The 14,355-nt window shown below is 43.9% G+C and overlaps 2 protein-coding genes across 2 annotated transcripts; one reads left to right on the top strand and one right to left on the bottom strand.

Moving 5' to 3' along the window:
- Nucleotides 1-4,837: 4,837 nt before the first annotated feature.
- LOC129160698 (uncharacterized) lies at nt 4,838-6,984 on the bottom strand. The gene is made up of 3 exons (XM_070555569.1): nt 6,795-6,984; nt 5,210-6,709; nt 4,838-5,127 (listed from the first exon to the last, which is right to left on the bottom strand). The coding sequence occupies exons 1-3, from the start codon at nt 6,949-6,951 to the stop codon at nt 5,024-5,026; spliced, it is 1,761 nt and encodes a 586-aa protein (XP_070411670.1). The 5' UTR covers nt 6,952-6,984; the 3' UTR covers nt 4,838-5,023.
- Nucleotides 6,985-7,553: 569 nt separating this feature from the next.
- Nucleotides 7,554-11,262, top strand: LOC129160697 (cis-aconitate decarboxylase-like). Its single transcript, XM_070555566.1, has 5 exons — nt 7,554-8,389; nt 8,485-8,672; nt 8,764-8,856; nt 9,293-9,498; nt 10,013-11,262. Exons 1-5 carry the CDS (start codon nt 8,302-8,304, stop codon nt 10,938-10,940), a joined length of 1,503 nt encoding a protein of 500 aa, XP_070411667.1. The 5' UTR covers nt 7,554-8,301; the 3' UTR covers nt 10,941-11,262.
- The last annotated feature ends 3,093 nt before the right edge of the window (nt 11,263-14,355 follow it).

Raw genomic sequence — 14,355 nt, 5'->3', positions numbered from 1 at the left:
GGGTGGGCATAGATATTCTGCTGGGGTGGGGCTGGGTTGGTGCCCTCGGACTCCGTGAGGCTCTGTAATGCTGCTGCTTTGGGCCCTGGCAGGATGGGCTGGGGTCTCCATGCCCTGGGTGGCAGTTTCACAACAGAGGTGCCTATTGGGGCCAGTAGGGGAGCTGGCTCCCTGGAGGGCTAAGCCCAACCAGCCATTCCTCCCCATCCCCGCATATTTCTCTCCTCCTGCTCCCTCACATCATCACACAAACATACACATAGGACCTTGGGGGGTGGGCAAGTCAGGGAGTGCGGGTATGGACCCCATTTCCGCATTCCTGTGGAAACCTGCCCCCCAATTTTATTTGCACCTTATACACTTCCACTGACGACATTCCACACAAACACACACTTAGGGCCTTGGGAGTGAGCACATTCAACAGCATTTGATAGGGGGATATTTCAGCCTCCTCCCGAGTGCCGGTGCCCACTTCCAATTTTAAACTGCACTTAGACACTGATGGCTGAGGGTGTAAGTGGGGTGGTGCGGTGGCATCAGCTGGCATATGCTGGATGATGCCCACACTGCCCACTCACCACAGCCATGGAATACACCTCATGATCACACAAACACTATATTGGAGCAGGCGGAGGGAGACTAGGGGTCTTAGCCACCTCTGTTGTTGCTAGGCTTCCTGGGGTTGGAGGCTAGGAGGGAGATCTGGCCATCTGGTTGGGGTCTGGGGTGGTGGGTTGCTGTGCTCAGTGTTGGGCGGGGGAGCCTGCTCATCAGCACCCCAGCAGAAAGGGTCAAACTCTGGTTACCGGTGATGGTTGTACCCAATGTGCAGCAGTACCGGGACCAGAGTGAATAGGGTGTGTATGGGGACCATGAGTGGGTGTCCGGCGTGCATTTTTGTAAGTCTTGGGTTGTATGTGCATGTGTGAGCATGAGGGAGGGAGCGTGTGACTGTGTTTGTGTATGACTGTATATGTCAGGTGGGGCCTTTGGGTCCTCCCCTCTCCTGGAACTTCTCTTGATGATATAGATCTCTGTCCCCCCTCCCCCTGCCACACCTGGTGTGGGGGCTTGTGCCTTGGTCTGCCTGAGTGTTCGGGGCAACCGGGTCTGGGGGTTTAAGATTTTGGCATCTGCCTGTTAGATCCCGGTGGCTGCCTGGTGGGGTCTGGGTCCCTGGGCTCTGCTGGGTCCCCGGCGGGGGTGGTCGCCCCTGGGTCCCGGGTCGCTGGGTCCCGGGCTCGGCCGGCTAGGGGGTGGGAGGCTGCGGGCGGGCCTGTGGGCTTGCCGCTGATATCTCCGGGGACTCTGCCGGCTGCTGGTTGTGGCCCCCCGGGGCGATCCTCTTAGCCTCTCGAGGGGGGCGGGGGCCTTCCCAGTCTCCTTGGGGTTCCTGTGTTCTGGTGCAGCGCCTGGATCTCTGGGACTTGGAGCCCCCCCCCCCCCCCCCCATCTCCAGCGCATCTTTGGGGGGCAGATCTGTGGTCCCTCACACTCTCTGTTGGGCGCTCCTATAGAAAAACCTTAAATAAATCAGCGCGTGTACACACACAGGTGCTCACATGGTGCTCTCAAAAGTATGGGCTTGGGCACGTTAAACACAGGTCTTAAGACTATGGTGGGCACTTAATGTGTTGTGATTTATTACCGTGATTCTTCAGTTAAGCAATGTTGATTATATATAAATATATATTTTTTCTTTTAATCAAGTTGACGCAGTGATAGGTAGATCTTGTTGTATTGTTGTTGTGTCCCTTTTTTTGTGTCCCTTTGTTTTTTTTTTATCTTTTTTCTGCAGGTCTGGAAGCAGACTCTTGTTCATTATGGTTTGTTTTTGTGGAACCCCCCCTCCCCCTCCCCCACCCCCCACCCCCCTCCCCCCTCTCTCTCTCTCCCCACCTTTTCTTTTCCTCTCTCTTTCACCTCTGTCTCCGTGTCTGGTCGGAATCACAAAGCATTCAACAACAATAACAATAAAGTTTTAAGTATCAGGCGTGACATTAAAAGCAAATGCTTTGATGCTCCACCTGAGAATAAATCTGTAAGGCTTGTCACCAGCATTCAGACATCAATTCTGCTTGCTTAACAGCCAGACAGGACACGATAAAAAAATAAATAAATAAAAAAATAAATAAAAGGTTTTTTCAGAAACTGTCTTTGGGTAGACAGGACAAAGAGCCTTGGGAAAAAAGATAAGGGAGCAAAAAGAGAAGCGTCTGTTCTCTGCGAGTGCCGGAAAAGAAGTGAATATATATATTCAAAGAAAGAAAAGAAAAGATTATATATATATGTGTATATATATATATATATATATATATATATATATATATATATATACACACATCCATATACAGTGTATATATATATATATATATATATATATATATATATATATATATATATATATACATGTATATGAATAAATATATATATATATATATATATATAGAGAGAGAGAGAGAGAGAGAGAGAGAGAGAGAGAGAAGAGAGAGAGAGAGAGAGAGAGAGAGAGAGAGAGAGAGAGAGAGAGAGAGAGAGAGAGAGAGAGAGAGAGAGAGACAGAGAGAGAGACAGAGAGAGAGATAATGTCACGTAGCATTCATGGACTCGTCTATCTTGACTCACGACAGGGAAGGCTGTTGTTGGTTTAGGGTATCCAACAGTCTAAGCTAACCGTTAGCATTAGCTACTTCAGGCCAATCCTCAACTCTGATGTGGCTCATTTCTACTTCCTGAAACTGTTCCTGAGCTCTGTTTCCCCAGAGTACGACTTACAAGGCTTCATTACTACTAGAGACCACTGCAAATGTATTGATTAAACAAGGGATCCCCATATTTAAAGAGCTCATAACAAAGTTAGATGGTTGAATTGTTTCAGAGTTCTTGAGCTGCTAATGACCTCTGACAAATAACTAGATGCTGTCAAGTGTTTAATTAGTAATTGTTCAAAAATATATCTATTTATGTCAAGCTTTTAAACACCATTGTTGTTATTGTTTTATCTGAAGATCTGAATAAAGATGTACTGAGGGAGAGAATGCATTCATCTAGAAAACATTTAGTAATTATTTAAAGATGCAAGCCTTAATAAACTTTAGTTATTTTTATTGCACAAATAAATTAATGCATGAGAGCGCTTCAATGCAGAAACCACACAAAGACATTCTGTTTTACAGTGAGTTCAAACATTATAAATTAAAAAAACATAAATACTTATTTACACATTCAAAGTGTTTGTGTTGATATATTTTGAAAATAAATATAACAATAAATATATAAATAATGCAAAACATTGTGGACTTCATGCAGTTTAAGATGACTTTTGAATTAGCCATCTATCTATGCATCCACTAAGACACAAAAGTTACATCCATATAAACACACATCTTTAGTTTTCTTTTCCCTCTTTTGCTGTTTGTCAGTATGAAAAGCAAAGCACAGCTTGGGTTAGACAAGTTAACTTGAACGTGATCAGCCAGGAAGACAGTCTTCGCTAAGAGACACTCAAATCATGGAGTTCTTCAGTCTGTCAAAGATCTGTTGGACTTTGATAGCAGGGACACAGCCTTCTCTCACAATGGTGATGACTCCTGAACGAAGGTTAGAAGAGCTTCAGTTAGAAACTTGACCTTAAACAGCCCCAGTAGGAAGAAATCATGGCCCCTTACCTTCATCAATCCTCAGGCAGTTGACCACAGTTGAAGCAACTACTTCATTCGAGTCACCATCACAAAGTACTCCTTGGATCTTGTGTCCCAGTCGACTGCAGCAAAAGAAGCAGTTTGAAACAGTAATTAGTGTATGGTGCTAAAAGTTTTAGAGATGTGTTGTTTGTTAGTTTGCATTAAACTTCTTTGAGGAGACTCTTACTTAATGACCATGCTGTGGTGGGTGCTGTCTGATTCTCCACTGGGATTGGCTGATGTTATGGCCAGGGGTCCAGTGATGTCACATAGGTGGCAGGTCACGGTGTGGTCTGGGACACGGATCATGATGCTGTCTCTGGTACCAACACGGTCATAAGAAGGTCCAACTCCTACAGAAATGAGGTTAAAGTTCACGTAAAAACTGAATACTGATACAGAATTCTGCCACTCAACATTCAAACACTCTACACTGCTGACCTAGTCTGTAAAGCCAGTCTCCTTTGCTGACAATGCAGCTGATGCCTCCAGGATACACATTCCTCATGAACTCCCACAGCAGAGGGCTGAAAGGAGGCCTGGCTGCAACCAGCTGTTCCACACTGGAGATGCAAATGCATATAGGCTTCTCTGCAGGTCTGTCCTGCAAAAGGTCCAATTCAACAAGATGGTGACTTCATGAAAATGTATATTGCTGTTAAACAAGCCTCCTCTATCTTCTTACTTTAATGTTGTAGATTTTTTCTATCGCCTGAGGATTCTTGCAGGAAGCAGCCAGAGCGTACACAGTATCTGTGGGAATACCACACACCCCCCCGTCCTCGAGAAGTCGAGCTATCTTCAACAGACCGCTGGTGAGACGCGAGCTAGCCACCGGACAGGACGGCTCGTCACAAGCTTCCTGTTTCACTTTTTCCTAAAACAACACACACACACATTTTTATTAATTATTCACGCTGATTCTTAAAGGTAGGTCAATCTAAACTTCAGTCATTACCTTTATTATGGGAGGACCCATTGGGATCACTCTTTGTGAGAAGATGCAGTTCATCAGTGAAGCCAAGGTGCCATAAAAGCAAATGATGGATACCAATGCAAGCATGGCAACTGCAATACATCGTTTCTGGATGTTAGACTTTATTTGTTCTGATGAGAGTCAGTATCGTAAACACATAAAGTTTATAACAGGCGGTTTTAACTCACTTTCAAGTTGGTATGGAAGTCTGTGCAGGGTGGAGAGAAGGAAGCAGACAAGAACAACCTCCATGATTGTTGTTAGAAACAACAGAACCACGTTCCTATAAGCAGCTAATAGAAGAAACAAAAGTACAAAATTATGAATGAATAAAAACTGTGATTTCCAGCGCTGAAAGCAGATACTAGACCTTACCAATCAGCATGAGGAAGGCATTAATGACCAGTAAAGCAACGCCTCCAGCTGTGAATCCATAGGCTGCCAGGACGGGGAGCTGAAGCTGAAAACCTGTAGAACAATAACTCCTGATGAGAATATTGTTCAAATCAGTCAGAAAAATGTATTTTGCTCATACTTTATGCTGACATACCTGCAAATCGAAACCACGTCCATGTTGCCCATACAACCACGTAGATGGATGAGATGACTGATCCAAACCGGCCCTCTCCGGTGACTTGTAGCCTGCTGACATAGGTCTGAATGATGCCTCCAGAGATGAGGACCCAGGGGACAGTCAGATGAAGGAATGAAGGGTTCCCACTTGACACTTCTGATTGAAGAGCTGAAAGTGCTGCAACCCCGTTGGTGAGATAAAACAGAGCATCTGAGGCCTGGTCACTGTTGGGCAGCTCTTTTTGTTCTCCCTGTTGAGATCTTCTACACATCAGAGCTCTCTTCAGCTGCTCGGAGGAGACCGGCTGTGGTCCCACAGGGATTAGAGACTTCTCTGCGATGGTGTTTATGAGGCGTGAGAAGGTACCGTAGACTGAGACTGCAGTGAAGAGAGAGCAGGCTACACCAAAGAAGATGTAGTAACCCTGCAGGGGGATCTGGGGGATTGTTGAGACTGTGAGCAGAACAAAGAGCAAGTTGTGGATCAGCTCCAGAGTGTCCATGTTCAGGCTTCCCACACAGAGCACCAAGCCGGCCACCACAAAGAACCAGTCTCCCACCATGGCTTCCCTACCAGCAACAACTTGACTGTGCTCCACAATCAGGGCAGATGCCACAAACTCATCCCAAGCCTTGATCAGCCAATACATGGCATGAATCCCAAATTTTGTAGTGTGGTAGCTATCCTGGCGCAAATGAGCGTAGTAGCTGGAGAACAGCTGGGCGACTGAGATGATTGATACCCATGCAACTCCTAAACCAAACGATTTCATGTACCCAAAGCTGTAGAAGGCAACGATGAAGGGAGCAATAGAGTCACAGAAGAAACCCAAGGCCATGGGCTCTGCATATTTTGTGTTCTTCTTCTTCTCTTGACCAGGTTTCTGAGCACCTGTTGAGTTGGTGGTTCCTAGCAGGAGAACATTAAAGAGGGGGGTCCCAAAGCCTTTAAGAACTAGACGTTGAGTCAGCCCTTTGATGAGTAGAGCAGCTGAACCGTAGATGGCAAAGATCAAAATGAGCAGCTCCAGAACCCCAGAGACCACCAGAGCCCAAGGACCTGTCACCAGAGCTGCTGCTTCAAAGATCAAAGTGGCCGTGATGGCTCCAAAAACAAAAGGCATGATGTAGTTGACCGTGGCAGAGCAAAATGCCAGGATAAAGGACAGAAGGATATAAGGGATCAGACCAGCAATGGCTGACTCTTCTATGGACACACATAAGTGGCACTGTGTTGAGTTTTGAAGAGAAGTGTTGACCATGATGTTGGTGGTTGAACCATTGAACATGTGCTCTGACACTGGTGGTATAGTCTGATTGTTAAATAAAGCACCATAGTAGATTCTGGTCGCCCCATAGCTACCCCAAAGGGCAGCGTAGCCGATGAAGGCAGTGCCACTCAGGTGATCGTACTTTCTAAAGGAGAGCAGTCCAGCCACCAGCTGGCACAAACCACCAATCAGGATGAGATGAACACCTGGAAGAAGTGTTAGAAACTGCTGTAAGCCACCTTCACAGGTTTATATATGAATAGATATTTGTTTTTATGTCAAGAGTTTTACCTGCAAGTATGTTCTCCACTCCAACTGGTTTAATGCCGGTGTGAGCTGTGCTGAAGTTCTGTAGAAGTACAAGGAATGCACTGATCCCATTGGATAACATTCCTAACACTCCTGGTTCTCCATAGAAACTGGCAGGAAAACCGTCTGAGGCTGCCATGGTGTTTCTGTAGACAATCCAGTCAGTACAGGTAACATATGATAAAAGTCTAAAATGGTAATGCTCAACAACAACATTTATATATGAATTTTAATATGACTGTATAATATAATATAATATAATATAATATAATATAATATAATATAATATAATATAATATAATATAATATAATATAATATTATATAACATAAAACGGTCCTTGCCTGTCATAAGTAGGCTGAGCCACTCTTGTCATGTAACTAATGTAAAAGTCATTTATTACGACGCTCCTCTAACAGGCTCTCTGAAGAGGAAGAATTTATTCTAAATGAAAACAATTTTATCAATAGAATAATACCCCTAACATTACTGTTATTTTCATATTGTTGAAAAACTACAGGATATTGCAATGATAGTTTTAATATTTATAAATAAGCTCTTGTCAGGGAGCATCCTTTATGCAGATTTAGGTCTGATTCAATCTACAAAGCAGAGTATATAATAATCTAGCTACAGGTTTAAGGATTTTTGATGGGTGACATGCAGAAACAAAATATTTACTCCTGTCGGCAATAAAAGAAAGAACAAAGTTTTACCTGTTGAAGTTGTTCAGACTGATGGAAAGCTGAGTTGTGCTGAAGGAGGGACGAAGGTTTGCCTTAAATATGATCTGTTTGTGTAAAGGAGGAGTTACTGAGAATTCCCCACTCTGTCACACAGCAGCATACTTACAGGTGACATCACTGCCTTTCACTTTACACAAAAGTGGCTTTTCCTCCTTCTTTCTCCTTCCTCCCCCTCAAGGCTATTGATGATGGTGAACGTTACACCACAGATAATGACCCGGGTGGAAAAGCCTCATTCTGATGTGATGCAGGATTGCAAAAGGAACCTGCCCTTCCTGCTCCTTTGGTGTTTCCGGTCATTGTAAGTCCTGGACTATATAAGGCAGGTGGATTTTCAGCCACAAAAGCATCAGCATCCTTCACTGCTCAGCTGCTGCATCCAAGAGAAACAAGAAACAAGATCATTGTGACAGAAAGTTGAAGTCATGTTCTCCACGCTACAGGTAAGATTACAGACATATTTATGCTTTTAGTCAGTTTTCAGACTCTAAAAGTGATGGTTTTAAGTCCTTTTCAAATAAAGAAGTCATAAAAATATCTAAAAGTAGAGGTTTGTAGTGCAGCCAAGGCAGGGAACTATAAAATAACTCCTGCTAATTGTTGAGGAGAACACTCATGCTGGGAAACACCTGTTACACCTCTACACTGGCTCTTTCAAACACAAACATTAGATTAAAGACGTGAACAAGTAAATGCAGGAACTCATCAGCCTGTAGTCATCCTGAGATGTGAAAAATAACTGAAATGCTTTGTTCTGATTTATGTTTTGTCCCAAAGAAAACCATCAGACCAGTGCGGGCTGCCAGAAGACTGCATAACACTGCAGTGGAGGGTAAACAGATATGCTGACTTTGATTAAAAATAATAATAATAATAACCTTAATTAATAACCTTTATTAATCAACTTTTATCTTTTCATTCCTGCAGTCCAGAAGCACCCAGCCCCAGAAGATACGGTCACAGCCAGTTTTGGGAAGTTCATCAGTGAAATAAAGCCTCAGCATTTGTCTCCGGTTGTGCTCCATCGCAGCAAAAGGATGGTGCTGGACAGCATCGGGGTCGGACTGATAGGGAGCAGGACAGATGTGTTTGAGCTGGCTCTTCAGTTCTGCCAGGTGAGGCAAAGTGAAAGTCTGAGTCAGGTCCAACCCAAATATGTCCAGAACAGATGAGTGAATGTAGGGTTGTTTCTGTGTTTGTTCTTAGCACATGTATGCTCCGGATCACATCAGCTCTGTGTACGGACGCAGAGGGATCAGACTCTCCCCAACACTGGCAGCTTTCGTTAATGGAGTAGCGGTGAGAAACATACGTGGAAAACAACCATATATAAATAACCACATAAACATCAGTGGAAACATTTTGTATAAAAAGCTTTTCTCAGCTGTTGGTGCAGCGTGGCTCCCAAAGACAACAGGGTTAGGATATAGAAATAAAATCAGCTGAGCTGGCCTTAAAGTTTCCCATCAAACATTTCCAAAGAAGCTACTTTCTTCCCCCTCGGTGGCTGGATTCAGGAATGAAAGTCATTTTTCTTTTGAAAACACACCAGGAACAGAAAACATGTCAGTGTTCACTTCAGAAAAAAAACATAAAGAAGTGGATCATTCAGACACGGCACAGGCAAGGTGTTCATAGCTGGGTTCTGATCTAGTTATGACCCTCACAGAAAAAGTTATTATTCTGACTCCTTTCAGCTTCAGTATGATGAGACACAAACTCTGGTTGCTTCCAGACTCATTCCATGGACTTTGACGACACGTGGCATCCAGCCACTCATCCCTCAGGAGCTGTTCTCCCAGCTTTGTTTGCTCTCAGTGACATGATGCCGGCTAACAGCAAACCAAGCGGTCTGGACTTCTTACTGGCCTTCAATGTCGGCATTGAGATCCAGGGCCGTCTGATGAGGTTCTCTAATGAAGCACGCAGCATTCCCAAGAGGTCAGTGCCTCACAGCACAAGTCAAGCTTGAACCAGAAAGTCTGGTTTTAGCACGATCTTCATGAACACGTTCGTTTAAAGACGTCCTTGTTTGACTGTGCTGATCTCAGCACTGAGGTGTAAGAGGCCGTTTTAGTGATGTCAGTGTAATGATGCTTACTGTAGGAACAGCAGGGGCTCTTGGTGTAACGTTAACAGAATTAGCACAAACCAAACCCTTCATCTGGTGGGTGTTTTAGAAACTCAGGTGACCTGAAACGAGTCATATCAATTCATCTTGTTCTAAAGATTCAACCAATAGAAACTTTCTTAAGTGGTGATGCAGATCAGTGATTGTTTCAGTTACAACAGAATAAATGTCCTAACTGAACTGTGTGTGTGTGTGTGTGTGTGTGTGTGTGTGTGTGTGTGTGTGTGTGTGTGTGTGTGTGTGTGTGTGTGTGTGTGTGTGTGTGTGTGTGTGTGTGTGTGTGTGTGTGTGTGTGTGTGTGTGTGTGTGTGTGTGTGTGTACAGGTTCCATCCTCCCACTGTGGTGGGTCCTATGGGAAGTGCAGCAGCCTGTTCTCGTCTCCTGTCTCTGGATCCGTCTCACTGCAGTCATGCCTTGGCTATAGCAGCTTCTCTAGCTGGAGCTCCGATGGCTAATGCTGCCACTCAGTCCAAGCCCCTTCACATCGGCAACGCCTCTCGTTTGGGGCTTGAAGCTGCTCTGCTGGCCTCCAGAGGCCTAGAGGCCAGTCCTCTGGTCTTGGATGCTGTTGCAGGAGTGGCGGGCTTCAGCGCCTTTTATGAAGATTATGTTCCTCAGCCTTTAGAGTCACCTGATGATGGTGGACATGTGTTCCTGTTAGAGGAGCAGGACATGGCTTTTAAGCGTTTTCCTGCCCATCTGGGGATGCACTGGGTAGCTGATGCTGCAGCTGCGGTCCATGAGCTCCTTGTGGGACATGGTCTAGGACAGGTGTCCCCACATCAGGTCCAGGACATCCTGCTCAGAGTCCCCCAGTCTAAATACATCAACAGGCCTTTTCCCGAGTCAGAGCACGAGGCACGCCACTCCTTCCAGTTTAACGCCTGCAGCGCTCTGCTGGACGGTGAGGTGACCGTGCAGTCCTTCAGCCCGCCCGCCATGAGCCGCCCAGAGCTGCACTTCCTGCTGAGCCGTGTTCGCATGGAGCATCCTGAGGACAACCCCGCTAATTTCAACCGCATGTACGGAGAAGTCCAGGTGACTCTAGATGGAGGAGACATCCTGAAGGGCCGCTGTGACACCTTCTACGGCCACTGGCGCAACCCGCTGACAAACGAGAGCCTGAGCAAGAAGTTCAGAAGAAACGCAGAGGTGGTGCTGCCATCAGAGAAGGTGGAGCGGCTGGTGGAGGTGGTGGAGGAGCTGGACAGGCTGGATGATTGTGGAGCTCTTCTCTCACAGCTGCAGTGATCAATAACACTGAACAATAAAGCAACAATCCTTCAGCATAGAAATAAGAATAATATTATTTTTATATTAATGTTCTGAAATGATCTGCTTAGTGTAGACTGGAAATAAACACATTGTCATGTTTTTCCTCTGAAGTTTTCCTCAAGCTGATGTTTCCTCTATTGTTCAAGATTGTCTTTTGGTATTGAATTCTGTTTTTATCGTAACAAAATTCAGATAAAAACATGACTCGTGTGTGTGAGTCATATTAAATGTTTAATGCCTGTTTTTATATTAATATTGTTAATGTATGAAAATGTGTTTCCTGCAACCTTTTCTCAAAATGTGTACATAATAAAGTGTTTTAAACATGTAAAACACATGGTCATAAAGTCACCTGTGTGTGTGTGTGTGTGTGTGTGTGTGTGTGTGTGTGTGTGTGTGTGTGTGTGTGTGTGTGTGTGTGTGTGTGTGTGTGGTGTCTAAGACAAGGACATGTCATTCAAATCTCACGTTAAACTGGTTTGTAGGATTTCCTTTTTTCACCTTTGGAATATTGTTAAGATTAGAAGCATCCTTTCCAGGAGTGATGCTGAAAAAATAGTTCATGCATTTATTACATCAAGACTGGATTACTGTAATTCATTACTCTCAGGAAGTCCACAGAATGTAGTTAAAAGTCTTCAGCTTGTCCAAAATGCTGCAGCAGGAGTTCTGATGAGAATTAAAAAGAGAGATCATAACTCTCCTGTGTTAGCTTCCCTACATTGGCTGCTTGTTAACTTCAGAATAGGTTTTAAGATCCTCCTTCTCACATATAAAGCTCCATCATACATCAGTGACCTGATTGTTCCATACGTTCCTAACTGAGCACTTTGCTTTCAGACTGCAGGTTTACTGGTGGTTCCCAGAATATCTAAAAGTAGGATGGGAGGCAGATCTTTTAGCCATCAGGCTCCTCTCCTGTCGTTAACCAGCTCCCAGCTTTAGTCCGTGAGGCAGACACCTTTTCTACTTTTAAGACTAGACTTAAAACATTTTTATTTTGATAGGGCCTAGTTAATATCAATGGAAACTTCAGGGTTAATGTTACAAACCCTGATGTTGTAAGACATTGTGGTAGAGGGGTAACATAAAAACTGGTGCAGAGAAAGGGGGAGTGTAAATAAAATGTATTTTTATTAACACAGGGCTAACACAATTACTCAGTCCTTGACTGGAAAAATGTCAAAACGCAATTACATTCGGATATAACTAACGAAGGCGATGGAGAAAACTCAAAACACCTGAGACAAACGGTCTCAGGGAAGAAAACACGAGAATATCGGTACTAACGAAAAAACATGCCGGAGCTAACTAAAACAAATCTCGATGGCTATAACTATGATAAATATTATTACTACTAGCAAAACTTAAAGAGAGCTCTAAGGCTGAAAAGAACTGAAATTCAAGCACTAGAGCAGACGAAACATGGATCACTAAACGAAAACAGCTAATAATTATTCGAGGATTAAACGAAAAGAACTATCTATTCTAATTATCACAATCATAAAAGTTCTTTATCCAATTCGAAACCGTAAGTCCACAAAGATCCACGCCGAGGAGAGAAAGACAGGGTGTTAAGCTGTGAGTCTCTCCACGAGAACTGAAAGCTGCAGTCCTTTAAACCATCGGTCTTCATTAGTTGATTGTATGCAGCTGGGACAGCGAAGGCGGGCAGAGGTGGAGGCCAGCCTGACGAGGACCCGTCCAAGGTCCTGAATGGCATGGAGGGAGCAGGACTGGGCCATTCAAGGTGCAGGAGCCCAGGATTCATAACAGTTAAACATGGCCTAAAAAAGATGTGAAGTCCTTTGCATTTACAAAATACTGTGTTAAAGGAATAACCAAAGGGAAACAGCCAAAAATGTAATAACAATTTATATTTTGTCTCCATGTTTCTGCCCTTCCCCTGAACTTCAACTGTGAGTCTGGGCTGATTCTGTCCTCCATCTCTCAGGCTTTTGTGGTGATCCATCAGATCAGAAAAGCTCCACAGGATGACGTATTAAATAGGGTGACCAGACGTCCTCTTTTCCCCGGACATGTCCACTTTTCACTCTCTGTCCGGGACGTCCGGCAGGGTTTCCTACATGGAATAAAGTGTCCTGTTTTTCATCCAGGAGCAGGGATCGACTTATGGGGTCTATATCTTTCAGGGGCTGATCCAGTTTCTACCATTATTACAATATTTATGGACTCTCAGCGTAGCGGGATTCTGTTGAGCAGAGAGGACGCAGAGTGCTGATCGTTGGTGCGCGCGGTGCGTCCGGCCCACGATACATTCACAAAGTGGCACAACAAAACATTATTATTAACACATGATCATTCGCATCTGTTTAAATCCTCTGGTATTCTGTCTTTTAATCGTTCCTGATGCACTCCACTCATCGTGTGCTGCGGTGATTTCACCTCACTGAGGCAGCATCGAAACACGCACTACGCTTTGCGGTCAGGAGATCCCTTTGATCTGCTTAGTTCAAAAGTAACTGATGAGGTGAAAAAGTAAGAATCCAGGCAGCAGTTTTTCTGGAGAGTTTAGAGGAGATGCAGGAAGATGAGAGACAGACAGGACAGGAAATAGTTCAATAAAAACAAGAAAACAAAGCAAAGTGCTGAAAAGTAAAATGTAGATAGATTTATCTCCACTACATGTTTTTACCTGTATAAAACAATAAGTTATACACAAGTAATATTTATACATCTGATGAAATTCAGATCACCTTCAAAACTCAGACAAACCCAGGGCCGTTTCAAGGCATTTTGGAGGGCCAAGACAAAACAGAACACCCCTCACCCCTATAACTGGGCTCCCCAGAAGTTATACAGTGTTTGTAAAAGCATCTCAGACATCACTGACAGCTTCTAATATTGTCAGACGAAAAACAAAATTGTCGGACACGCTGTCATCGGTTTCTTTTCTAAACTCACAAACATCTGTCAGTAACAAAAGCATCTGAAAGCCTCTATTTGTGGATTCTCTGAAAGTTTCCATGGAGTCCATGACAAACTGTTTTATCATTGATCCTATCGTCTAGTCTCACAGCTGAAACAAGCATCCTTAATAATCTGTGCACATGAAGCGTACAGATGCTGTAATAAAACAAAAGATATAATAATTTCTTATTAATAAAATATTGTTGCAGCACTTAAGCAGCAGAAAAATTAGATTTTGCAGTAAATATGCAAAATATTTACACATGAATGTTTTAGAGCCATTTTGTTGGCAGAATCTGATATTAATTTTAGCTCTTCACCTGGGAAAAAAGGGTCCCAACGTGGTTTGTGTGGTGTTGCCATAGTGTGATGTCATCAGTAGGCACAGATCTCCTGTCCTCTTTTTTGGAAGTGGAAATGTGGTCACCCTATATTAAAGCTGGAGCAGACTCTAAGCAGG

Source organism: Nothobranchius furzeri, chromosome 1 (assembly GCF_043380555.1).
Source record: "Nothobranchius furzeri strain GRZ-AD chromosome 1, NfurGRZ-RIMD1, whole genome shotgun sequence".
In the NCBI taxonomy this organism is placed as follows: Eukaryota; Metazoa; Chordata; class Actinopteri; order Cyprinodontiformes; family Nothobranchiidae; genus Nothobranchius; species Nothobranchius furzeri.
This window is presented reverse-complemented; position numbering and strand designations above follow the sequence as displayed.

Bases quoted from the DNA above. Each gene is read 5' to 3' on its own strand.
- LOC129160698 (XM_070555569.1), bottom strand. From the start codon at position 6,951: ATGGCAGCCTCAGACGGTTTTCCTGCCAGTTTCTATGGAGAACCAGGA. The intron at 6,710-6,794 runs GTAAAACTCTTG...CACTTCTTCCAG, and splicing joins AGTGGAGAACATACTTGCAG to GTGTTCATCTCATCCTGATT. The intron at 5,128-5,209 runs GTATGTCAGCAT...ATTGTTCTACAG, and splicing joins GACGTGGTTTCGATTTGCAG to GTTTTCAGCTTCAGCTCCCC.
- LOC129160697 (XM_070555566.1), top strand. From the start codon at position 8,302: ATGCTTTGTTCTGATTTATGTTTTGTCCCAAAGAAAACCATCAGACCA. The intron at 8,390-8,484 runs GTAAACAGATAT...TCATTCCTGCAG, and splicing joins GCATAACACTGCAGTGGAGG to TCCAGAAGCACCCAGCCCCA. The intron at 8,673-8,763 runs GTGAGGCAAAGT...GTTTGTTCTTAG, and splicing joins TGGCTCTTCAGTTCTGCCAG to CACATGTATGCTCCGGATCA.